At 39.8% G+C, this 13,229-nt stretch overlaps 1 protein-coding gene across 1 annotated transcript; it reads left to right on the top strand.

The window, feature by feature from the left end:
- The first annotated feature begins 2,790 nt into the window (after window positions 1–2,790).
- LOC123454605 (vomeronasal type-1 receptor 4-like) lies at window positions 2,791–3,705 on the top strand. The gene has a single exon (XM_045133307.1). It carries the CDS (start codon window positions 2,791–2,793, stop codon window positions 3,703–3,705), a length of 915 nt encoding a protein of 304 aa, XP_044989242.1.
- The last annotated feature ends 9,524 nt before the right edge of the window (window positions 3,706–13,229 follow it).

The raw sequence follows: 13,229 nt of genomic DNA, 5'->3' as shown, positions 1-13,229 counted from the left end.
GAAGCAGAGGAATCACGGAAAATTCAAGCCCAGCCTGGCCACATAGTGAGTGCCACAAGCCTGGGGTGCACAGTTACCAAGTCTCAGACTCTGTAAACAAAACTAAAATATTAAACAGTATAAAAAGGGTGTACAAGGGATAGACCTCTCAAGTGAGAACCACAGAAGCTATAGACTGACAGATTCCTGCAGACAGGGGATTTCGTAGCCATCAATGTGTGACAGAGACTCCGAGATGGGCAGGCTCATATTGACAAGAGGGAATGTTATGGGACGGCTGATCTATAGATTTGATGCAAGAAGCATGCTAAAATCAAGGTATCCTGTGTGGGTCTTTTTATAGAACAGAATTTCTGTTTTGGCCTGAATTGAAATAAGTGGTATGATAATGAAGTTGTGACAGAATTAAGTAACCTGTTACTACTTGACAAATATTGTCACTTTCATATAGGTTTTTGTCTTGTTGCAATAAAAGTTGTTGGTGAGGAAACTGGACATGGTGATGCCCACCTTTAATCCCAACAAGCAGAAAGTGAGGAAGCTGGAAATGGTGGTGCATGCCTTTAATCCCAGAACCCAGAAGCAGACGTGGGAGGATCCACATGAGTTCAAGACCACCCTATGACTACATAGTAAATTCCAGGTCAGCTTGTGCTAGAGTGAGAAACTACTTTAGAAAACATAAAACCACACACACACACACACACACACACACACAGTTGTTGTAAGGGTTAAGTATTTATGTGGGATTTGGTCATTGGCATGATGTATGTCCAAAGTATCTTTAGGAGACTGAATCCAGGGAAATTCAAAGTCCCGTCACAGCTTCCTGTCTCTGGTGTTTTCAAATTCCTCAGAATCCAACCCCCTGCTCACCAGTTCCCCCCACAGCTTCTCTGATAGTGGCACCCCACATGTGGGAAATTACTTCCAGTTTCCAATCTTGCCCCTGTGACTATTCCAGACCCAATTAAACATTTCCCTTGTTTACTGACTGCATGAAGTGTTTTTCAGGGACATGTCAGCTCCCCAAGCCCATACTCTCACAGCTACCTTCTCTGACATGACCATTTGTCACATGTGGGAAACGAGACATCAACTTATCAAAATGCCACCCAAGATTGCTGGCCCCCTCAGATAAGTGCTGGCTGTCCTCTGCCCACTGATCCCTAATCTAGGAGCTGGCATCACAGATGCATGTTGCAGGTACTGGTGAGTTTTTTATTTTCATTATCCCAGACTTCGGATGGTAGGAAACTCTATTGCATCTGGGTTTGTGCTGACTTCTGAACTGGTCCATTTTCTTTTTTTCAGGGAGAGGATACTGCATAGTCTGAATGCATGTAGAGCAGAGTATCTATCCTGATGTCTGACCCCACCTGAACTGAGGAATACAGTATGGGAAAGGATCCGTGAGCTCTGGACTATTCTTCTTGAAGCTATTTACGAAGAAATTTACTGTAGGTTCTTTACTAGCAGTGGGGAAGATGGGGTGTGTGTGGTTCAAGGTTTGTTGACTGGGTTTCAGAATTACCTTTCTCTTTCTTTTCTGATATGTAACTCCAGGTTCAATCCAGTGATATCATATGATATCCATCACACAATATTGAGTTATACCAGCAGTTCCCAGTTAAGAAAATTCTTGACTATGTACATATTTCCCTGTCTAACTGTGGCTTCCAGAAGGAAATGAGGATTTTTCTTTGCCATAATAGAAAGGTGCCACAGTGACACTTTCATAGAGGCAAGAATCATAACAAGGATTTAATCTGGTCTTTATGAGCACAATACCAGAAAAATAAGATTTCCTCCAGTTTCTGTCTCATCACTGAATGTTTGTCTCAGTTTGGACTTAATATCGACATCTCTGCTGCTTCCATTTCCAACTGGCTCAGCTGCCCAGGTATTTCAAGTCCTGCTTTGTCCCACTTGTGAGCCATGTTATTTACCAATACCGCATGCATGTTTCCTGTAAAGTAGCAAATACCATATTGCACATACAGCAATGTAATATATGTGTTTATAAATATCCCATGGTATTTGAATACTTTGTTATAAAAGAAACTGTTTTACAGATATTAGTAACGACAATTTATTTCATGTTTGCCATCCTACTACAAGGATATGTGTGTACTCATTAAGGTGACTTTTAAGTAAACTGTTTTTTATTATGATTTATCATTATTTTCTATATCTAGGTATATTTTTAGATATATATATAATTCAGGCCTACAGGAAAAAATTAATGAATCTAGAGGATATTATAAAATATTTTAAAAACATAAATTTTAAAATTAACAAAACAAAAAATGGCAAGGGAAAATTGTAAGGGATGAGCTTGTTTTTTAACAGAGAACTAACTTTAATTATTTATTCTGAAGTTATGTTTATTTCCTTGGGACTTATACTTTTAGTTCTGACAATACAATTTTTTGCAGTGGTTGCACTTGGAAAAACTGAGTTGTCTTGGCACATATATTTTACACCCTAACCATTGTAAACATGGTACAGGGCTCCTGTGAAATTTGAATCACATCATAATTATAAAGCATGTCAGGGACTGCTGACATCCAGAAAGGTTTTAAGTTCCACTGCAATGCCAACAAAAGAGAATTTTCAGGCTTAAGAAATTTATTGAACACATTCCATTATCACTTAGGAATGGAACATTGTAGTTACCAAATAGCACCACACTTGTATGTGCCCTGACGAATTCACCCAAGTGTCTTTAGCTATTAATTTTGAGTGATATTCCAGTCAGATGACAGAATGACATTCACAGGTTTAGCCATGGCAACCATCTTCCTGTCCCAGTTGACACTGGGAATCCTTGGAAACTCTGTCCTGCTTTATCACTTCATCCGTGCTGACTTTATTGGAGACAGGGCGAAGCCCACAGATCTTATTGTCAAGCACCTGACATGGGCCAACCTCATAGTTATTCTTTTTAAAGGAATTCCTCAGACAATCATGGCTTTTGGTCTGATTAGTTTTCTAGATGATATTTTTTGTAAAGTTGTCTCTTATTTTAATAGAATTGCCAGGGGAGTATCTCTTAGTTCTACATCACTTTTGAGTGTCATTCAGGCCATAACAATCAGTCCTAGTAATTCAAGGTTGGTACAGCTCAAGGTGAGAGCCTTCAAGGTCATTGGGCCAGCTCTGGGCCTGTGCTGGGCCCTGCACATGCTGGTGAATTTCTTCATTCCTATGAAGGTGACTAACATCCTGGATGCCAGAAATCATACTAGGTTTGCAGATTCTGTAAATTGTGCTGTTGTAGGGCCTCCTAGTCAAATCCAAATAGTTTATTCAGTCTTGTTGTCTTCCATTGATGTTATATGTTTAGGATTCATAATGTGGGCCAGTGGCTTCATGGTACTTATGTTATGGAAGCATAAGCAGAGGGTCCAGCACATTCACAGCGCCCTGTGTCCAAGTTCATCCCCTGAGACCAGAGCCACACAGAGCATCCTTGCCCTAGTGAGCAGCTTTGTGCTCTTTTATGTAACCTCAGTCATCTTAAATCTGTGTTTTCCTTACTTTCATATTGCCAGTAAATGGCTGATCAATGCAAATGGAGCAATGACTGCATGTTTCCCAGCCTTCTGTCCCTTTCTACTCATCAGACAGTATGCCACTGTTCCTATGTTCTGCTGTAAAAGTAAGGCAAATCATGGACCTTGTTTAAACAGAGAGCTCTAAACAGTGCATTGTATATATTCTTTTTGTTCAGCACCAGTAGTTTTGTCATTCTTTCAATATTAATCTAAACTTTCAATCCACATTATGGACAATGAGCAATCCCTAACATCATTCATTCATTCATTTATTTATTTATTTATTTATTTATTTATTTATTTATTTATTTATATTATTAGATATGGACATATGTTGTATGTTAAGGTAACATGCTGGTACCATCCTTTAACTCTTCCCCGACTCCTTTCTGTAGAGGCCTTCCTCACTGGGGATTCAGGTCAACCCCATCGGGATTGTGGGTCATACAGGATGGATGCAGCAGTCAGTTATGAGAGGCAATGTCTCTGTACAAAATGTCCCAACTTGTGGCTCTAACAATATTTTTGCCCCCTCTTTCATAATTTTCCCTGAGCCATGCTGGGAGCATTTTAAGTCTACTTCAGTGATGGGCTCTTAGGAGCATCTAGATGTCTGGTTTGGTAGGTGTCAAGTGTCCTCAGTATCTTTCTCCATCACCCTCGTGCTGATGTCAGTTTAACTAAGAAAGCAGCATTCTTACTTATTTGCCCAGTTCCTCTGTGGTTTTATGTGGGGTGAGCTGAGTTATTTATCTCCTCAAGTCCAGTTCCCTTCTAAAAAAGATAAACAGATTCTCCAATGGAGAGTGAAGTCAATGCCAGTTAAATGGGATAACCATTATTAATTTAGATGGAATTAAAAGGGTTCAGAAACTTTTATAGCCTAAGCTTGACAATGGAAAGCAGAATCATTATCTGGATAAGATTCTGACTTGTTTCTCAGTTCCAGATATGGCTCCCTTTCCACTGAGCAGACCTATTAGTCAATGCAAGAGCAGTTGGATACCCACCATGGGTGTGTGCCACTATAGCACTTGTGTGAGTATCACATCAGGTTGTTTGCTTCTTAGTTTCTTAGACTTTGAATTGCTCTGACAGATGTTGGCCACTTTCCCCTGGTAGCTCATGTAGCACCTTTCAGCACTAGATAGGCTAATTATTTGAGGACCGGATCTACTCTGTATTCCAACCAAGTCTCTCTTGTGTTGCTTTTATAATGACCATCTATTTTTTGAGGTGTGATTTAAATTCAAATTCTGATTTTCTTGATGATTATTATAGTTCATTCTTGCATTTAATCAAGTCTTCATTAAGCTTAATCAACTAGATGTTGAGGTCTTCCATTTCTTGACTTTCCTTCAATTTATTCATGCCTCTTTGGAGGGTTCTAATGCTTTCTTCCATCAAGTTATGACTACTGTCAAAAACTGAATACTCTAGGACATGATTTTGTTCAATTTCATTGATAGGATTGTTGGTTCTTTGGTAGTTTGCTTCAAATTCAGTGTTTTGTTGTTGTTGTTGCTTATCTGGGTCTCATTGGTTGTTGTGTTTTCATTTTGGCAATGAATTTCTGTTGATTTCTCTCTGATTTCATTGGAGGTTTCTATAGTAGGACTAGACATCCTTGGTGGAGATCTCTTAGTTTTCTGACCTTTTTTTTTTTGGCTTTTTGGCATTGCTTTCTACCCATTTTAGGAAGACTGTTTTTTAAAACTTATTTATTTCAGAGTGACAGACAGAGAAAGAGGCAGAGAAAGTGAGAGAGAGAGAGAGAGAGAGAGACAGAGACAGAGACAGAGACAGAGAGAGAAACAGAGAAAGAATTGGAGTACCAGGGCCTCCAGACAGAGCAAACAAACTCCAGATGCATGCACCACCTTGTACATCTGACTTACATGGGTCCTGTGGAAACAAGCCTCAAACTGGTGTCCCTAGGCTTCACAGGCAAGTGTTTAACTGCTAAACAATCTCTCCAGCCCAAGAGTATTTATTTTATTGTTGAGGAAGCAAGTTTGTGTCCTTTGGCCTGTTCATTCTCTTACTCAGGTGAACAGAGATGTTAGTACTTAGTGGCCAGTCAAGATACCAGAGTCAAAGGCCTGATTCCACAGCTCAAACAGGGGTCAGGCCTCCCCAAACAAGGCACGTTGAGACCTACCTGGACCAAGGGACTAGGAGAAGTTAGGGAAAAGGGATCTGTCCTGCTTCATGCTGAGCCCACCAGGACATAGACCAGTGCAGGCAACCTAGACTAGAACGGTGAGAGGAGCTCAGATACACGTGTCTTGTCTACTCACTCCAGAGGCTATGGCCTCCCACACACTGATGTGCAAGGAACTCAGACCAAGGCTGCGGGAGTGGATCACAATATGGTCACTCCACACCTCTGCCCCAGAAATGGATATTAAGATTTAATTTAATCACTAGTCACTTAATTACAAATATTAGCTATACCCACAGAAACAGATAAAGAAACAAATGTTATAACGGTCATAAGTATTTTCTGCTTTGTTAAAATATGTCTGTTTCTTGTCCTGAAAAATTAGCTTCTTCCACAGAAACTAACTGATACATTCACACAGTAAAGTACATAAATTATAAACATTACTGTCCATAATTTCATTCATGATGCAAATGACACATATATTCGCTAATGCCTTTCTTGGTTCTGCTGCACAGTAAAACTTCACATTTATTGAGTTCAGTGTAGGCAAATCTTTATTGTTATGATGAAATTATTGGATATTGAAAATGCAGACATTTATTAAGTTCCTTTGCTCTCCATCTGAATGCATTTTATCTCCCTGGGAAGTATCTGTACTAGGTTAAAGCAAATTTGGCCTCAGCGCTATCATTTGCAAATTAGGCATGATATAAAGATATATGGGTATTGTCTAGTTATCAAGTGCTAGACTTGTCCTGTTTAGTCTGTGTGGGCAAACTCATCAGGTATAGAATCCTGGTAGAGCCCCACATATGAGAGTGTCTTTGAGGGTACCTCCAGGAAATGTTAACTGGGAGAAAACATTGACCCTACCCTGCACATCTCACACGTGAAGATGTTCTGATAATGACTATTATGTTTGGCCTGCCTTTTGATCTTCCTAAGATAGTCTATATGTTATTGTGATCATCCTCTGCTGATATCAGAGTCCAGCTTCTTCAGCTGCCTCCACGGACTCAGTCCCATTGCCTCTCCAGGATGTTCCAAAGACTCAGCAGTATATTAGCATCTCTGAGGCATCCAACTCCATGGACTGAGCAACACTTAGGTTCTCTCCCTTTGTACGTATGGATGGATACTTTTGCTAACCCATCCCAAGTGTGTAACACAATCTACCCAAACCTCCTTTATGATACAAAACTGTGTTCTAATAGTTATGCTTTTCTATAGAACTTTAATATAAGAGCTATATACTCAACTTCCTTTCTTATGTATTTTATCAACATCCTTGGGGACCATTGTTTCTCTCAAGGCGACTCTTGACATATCTCCATCAGCTCACCTTATGGGTATCTGTGTGCATCTGTTTGAATATCTCTCATCACACAAGTAACCTCCAATCCACATGCAGCCATTTTCACTGAATTTACAGGAGAAATATTATTACTTCTCAGTATGGCAGATTGTGAGAACATGGAATCTCAACCTATATCTCAAGACTCTTCCAAATATTGTGTGACACAGCCTGAACTGTCTGTAAAGCAAATTTCAGCTAAAGGAGTAGTACATTATTTTGAAAATTATTAATTACATACTTTCTTTGATGTTGTTGATAAGCTATTGATAAGCTATCAACACTACATGGAATTTACTGGATTATTTTTACATTACACTTCAAGACATTTTTATTTTTGTTTGATAGCATCCAGTTTGGGATGTTGAGATTTGATGTGAAAGTATCCATTTAACTCTGTGCTAAGCACACATCTGGATAAGTAATTAAATATCCATCAAGAACTCTGTACAATCATCAGTGCTTGCTACTTGGACTTTGTTGCACTGATTTGGTTTTATCTCATGACTTCAATGCCACCCATGCTCTGTAACATTTACATCTCCATGTTATGTTATCTTTGCAATGATAATTTCTATAGGGCACACATCTGCACATGTCAAAAGAGCCTGGAATAGAAATGAATGTGCACCTAACAGTGCCTGTACATGTCACGCGAATTCTCCCGGAGTGAGCGATATCTCTAGTTCAGTGAGGACATACATTCTAGTATCTGCAGCATCTAGAATTTCCCATTTGAGAACTTTCAACATCTAGGATATTTTCTGAGTCATTTCTCTTTAGGTATTGTCCATCAAAACAGTAACTAATATTTGCAGGTTTAACTATTAATACATGAAACAATAGTGGGAGTTTTCTCAACATCACATTTAGGTCACAAAAGAACAATTGGAAATAAAAATATGATTAATATTATGCACCACATTCATGAATTGCCTAATAGTTGGATTATTTATGATTTTATGCACACATGGTCCTTTACATTATACTGAATTTACATAGGTATAGTTTTCATACATTCAAAAAATTACTAATGACTATGACATTTTGTAGATATGAGTATGGTCCAATGTTGCTACATGACTTCTTTTGAGAGATGTGCAAAATCACAATTTACCCAGATAGGGCATAGACTACAGAACAAATAATTGATTCCATCCAAGTCTAACTTGGTGAACCAAAGAATTAATTAGGGTAAAATAAAATTGAATGGGGTGGAATTGTGACTTTTTGTAGGATATGTGAGCAAACATTTTGTTACCCCAGATTTGATGTTGACAAAAAATGAACCAGTTCCACTAATGTCTAATATGTGAACCAATGAGTACTTTTTGGGGGCGTGGGGAGTGACTATTTCAGGATATTACATAGATGATGTGTCACATAAAGGAGCCTCAGTAAATCAAAGGCTAATAGGCATACCTCATCAAAAAAAAAATGTGTCAATGAAAGCATATTTCTTCATATAACTGGCCATATTTTAGGCAGCTGTTACTCAAGGTCACTTTTGCCCCAGAAATAGTTTTGTGCTTATATATTCTTAGGGAGGGACCATGTGAATCTTGTTACTCGCTGACCGTCCTGAATCTTATATTCAGCTTCTGGAGCCTGGTGGGTTAGTCAGCTGCCTGAGCCTCGTGAGGGAATGCATCTGTTAGGAGGAAATAGCTGCATGGGTTTCATTCAAGAGTGCAGGCAACATATGGACAGCTAAGTACTCATGATGTATAGTCCCCTGCAAGATCAGAAATTCATGACTTCTCCTATTTCCCGCACAGGGGGAAGATACTCTTACATGGCACTGTGTGCCCTACAAGATACCCCTCCACTTTCTAGGTAGTAATTGATTATGTGTTCTAGTTATGGGTGTTTTGTGTAGGTAATCAGAATTTCTCCAATTCAGTGTACCAACTTCCTTCTTATGCTTAGATGACAGAAATTTATAACATTCACATCTCAATCTGACTCTTGCATTTTCCCTCCCCATTCTTCCATGATGCTCCCTGATTCTTAAAGCTGGTGATAGACATATGGGGTTATTTTGTTCCGTTTCAGCCTGAGGATTGGGGCATTAAACCACAGCAGCAGGTACTTATTCTCATGATTTTGACTAGTTTTAAGTCTTCAGTAATCACCACCCTCTCCAAAATATTTTCCTGACCAAGACCAACATCAGAAATTATATATGAACACATAAATTAATGTTTAGAAGATAATTGGAAGAAAAATACACACACAGTAGAGTCTGGGGAGATGGCTCAGCTGCCAAGCATGATTCTCGTGCAAGAAAGCAAGGATCTGTGTGGTGCATATTTCCATAGGTTAGAGGGGAACTGACAAGTGGGAAAAAAAGGAAGGAAGTAGGAAAAATCAGGTATATCCACTTTACTCAAGCACAACAAACATAGCAGGGCTATATGTATGTATTAATAGTTACCTACGTTCCATATCACCTCTTTTCAATCAGGTTACCCTATATTGTTATTGGACTTTTACCTGCAACTCATTGGGGAATAGTCTTAGTTTTGTTGGCAAAAGGAAATACTTGCTAAATGTAATAGTGACTTTCCATGCTGGAAAAATGTTTATTCTGGCATTTTTTCTGCTTTTAATTCCTTCATAGTATTTGACTACATTCTACATTTTCAATCTTTTGTAAGATCCAATTTGTGTTCCCACATTAAAATTAAAATCGTTTATCTTGGACAACATGGATTATGGATTTAAATTTTTGGAAAAATATTATCAAGGGGAGCACATAATCTACAAAAGGTGTTTACTTCCTTTGCAGAAATGTTATCTTGTGACCCAAATAACATCCTCACCCATGCAAATGATAGGGCTCAGTAGCTCAACAATGGCTAAAAGAAAGGACCATGAGGGCCATCCCTGTGCTCACCTGACTATCCCACAATGTGTCCTGAAACAGTTCCCCTGAAGAGACCTGAAAACACATCTTCATCCAAATAGGCCTCAGCTGGCAGACAAAAGTATGATTGCCCCAATACCAGTTCCGTGAACCAGTGAGTTTATTGGGGTAACTTAGAGTGCATGAAGGGGTTATTTATAGGAGTGTGGAGCCCCCACAGCAGCCACTGTGGTTAGGCTTCCTAGGTCAAGATCACTCTTTGAAAGCTCCTCCCTCAGCCTCAGGATGAGGGCTTACTTAGAGAACATGGCAGCACCACCGGGAAGTCTCATTTCACCCTGAATCACTTCCCCTGGGTACTTCCCAGGGCTCCTTGTCCTTGTCCAGCAGTATGGGACCCTGTAGAAGCTTTCCAGTGGGCCTCACTATGTCGGGATGACCCCTCTGGTGCACCCTTCAGCCTCAGGGTGAGGGCTTCCCCACTGAGCCCTGGACCCAAAGCAGCACTGTGTCGGGATCAGCCCTGTGGACGCTCCTCCTCAGCCTCAGGATGAGAGCTCACCAAGGGAGCATGGAGACTCCACAGAATCCCAGTCTCCCTCCAAGATGCAGCCGCTGTATCCTGATCTTCTACACTCTAAGTGTTCCATCTACCGCCTGAGTCCACGAGACCTCGTGTGTCATTGTCCACAGCTGGCCTGGGGTGCCTGAGATCTCAGCTAGGGGGTGTCTGATGACCCTCCCCATGTTTAGAGTTATCCCTACTTTTTAGAGCAAAGCTGATAAAATTGTTTACTTTTTTCAATGTGAAAACATTTTTCCATACAATACACAACATACACAGCCACAGGAAACATGGCCCATGTGTCTGCAACTCCCAACATTCTAAAGCAAAGGGAGGCATAGCCAGGAGAATCCTGAGCTCACCGCCCAGCTGCACTGGCCTTCCAAGCAGGAAGAACCTTAACAAGAGAGATTCTGTCTCAAAAACAATGTACAAAGTGGACCAACATCTCTAGCTGGCACTGTGACCACCACATATGCAACAAGGCGCATCTATCTCCCATATGCAACAGACACCCGTGCACACACACACACACACACACACACACACACACACACAGAATCTTAAGTGTTCAGTAATGAGGAAGATGGACAGTTTAAAAATTATATTTCAATAGAAATGTGAAACACATTTCTAAATATCTAAGGGTTTTTTTTAATGACGCAGGGTTCTTGAACAAAAACAATAAAATTTTATAGGTTTATTAACTGACCACACCTGTATGTTATTACTTATCTACTTGGAAACCTAAAACACCTTGAGATCAAAACATTTACCCTGTGCACTCTTATTTATGTGAGATTTTGTTGGTTATTACTGTTACTAACTACTCAAGCAATATGTGAAAGGCAGGGATATGAAAGCTCTTTTTTCTGATTCGAGTGTTGTATGTTTCTAGTTCATGCAAATAACACACTAATATTTATCCCACCAACACCCTTGGTATTTATGAATGACAAATTTATTGTTACACACACACACACACACACACACACACACACACACACACACACATATATATTAACATATTAAAAGTACTTTGCTTGGGCTGGAGAGATGGCTTAGCGGTTAAGCGCTTGCCTGTGAAGCCTAAGGACCCCGGTTCGAGGCTCGGTTCCCCAGGTCCCACGTTAGCCAGATGCACAAGGGGGCGCACGCGTCTGGAGTTCGTTTGCAGAGGCTGGAAGCCCTGGTGCGCCCATTCTCTCTCTCTCTCTCTCTCTCTCTCTCTCTCTCTCTCTCTCTCCCTCTATCTGTCTTTCTCTCTGTGTCTCTCGCTCTCAAATAAATAAATAAAAAAATTTTTTAAAGTACTTTACTTATGCTTAGATTTTTTTACAATTATACTATAAAGTAATGTGTTTCATATTATTATTATTTCTCTTCTACCACTCCTCTCCTCCAGACCCTTATGAAAGTCCTCTATCTTTTCCACTAGTCTCATATGTTACATGCATTCTACTGCCTCTTCCCCCCACACCTGGCTTTCTTTAAGATTTCTTTCCCCTCCTCTCATAGCCTGATTTCTAGTTTCATGACACAGACCCCTCACATATACACACATACTACATAAAAATTAAAATCTAAGGCCTGAAAGACTAGCCAAAGTTGTTTTTAAGCACAGATGATATGTTTTTATACTACCTCATCTTTTCTTGGCATACAATTTCTAGATTTAATCAGTTGACTTAAAGTTATTGATAAAATAATTGATGAAATATTGTTTTCAGGGCTACTAATATGTATAATATACTTATAATTAAAAGTTTCTTAAAAATAGGATGTATATGCTTTCTATGTCCCAGATATAGATTGCACTGTCACCTGGCAACTAAACTTAACTATTATTCAGAATGATTTTAAACTACTGTGTAATTCTCTAACAAGATCTTCTTTGCTAACCAGATATGTTCTGCATCCTTTTAAACTATTTTTTTTCCTAATTATAAACATACAGTTTCTCTGAATGATTATCAACCATGTGTAGAAGCCAAAATCAATCATAAACATTGTAGTTAAAAGGATAACCAATATTTTGTTTCATGCTCCCAGGTCAGAAGTCCTCAGGAGATGATGGGACAGTACTAATCGTTAGTTTCTGGTGTTACCTGTCTTCTTGAACAGAGAGAGTACAGAGACGCACAGATGAATTCTAAGTTAGGGTATCTGCAACAGGAGAGTCACATTGGAGGAAAATCAGTCCTCCAGGCTTCCCAAAAAAGGGAAGGCCACTTGGTCAGCAAGGCCTGATGGAAAAGTTAGATGCCAAGAAGGTACTAGAATACTGAGTCTGAAGAGCTCTTGTATATGCATGGCAGAACCTTGATTCAGAGAGAAAAGTTGAAATTCAAGTATGTACTCAAATGCTAATTCTGAAGAGCTTTTATTGAAATGGTATTTACCTCAGTGGATTTTTTGATTTACTCCCCAGGTCCAGTTGGTACAGGTTACTCTGATCCATGCAGTCCCACTCTTGACATATCCATCTGTAAATTCCCTGAACACCATCCATCTTTCTTCATCCTCACTGCTGCAGCCTGTATTCACTCCACTCCCTCCATACCCAGGCACCATGTCCGTCCCTCAGTCACTGCCACACACAGCACACGCCGTGCACACATAGAATCCCTGCTCCTCTGAGCCCAGTGACCCACCTGTACCTTATGTACTATGGTTCCTGCTTTCTCAGGCTAAGTGAGCCCATATCCTTAGAT

The sequence above is a fragment of the Jaculus jaculus genome, chromosome 14 (genome assembly GCF_020740685.1).
Source record: "Jaculus jaculus isolate mJacJac1 chromosome 14, mJacJac1.mat.Y.cur, whole genome shotgun sequence".
NCBI lineage: Eukaryota > Metazoa > Chordata > Mammalia > Rodentia > Dipodidae > Jaculus > Jaculus jaculus.
This window is presented reverse-complemented; position numbering and strand designations above follow the sequence as displayed.

Coding starts and splice junctions, on each gene's coding strand:
- LOC123454605 (XM_045133307.1), top strand. CDS start 2,791: ATGGCAACCATCTTCCTGTCCCAGTTGACACTGGGAATCCTTGGAAAC.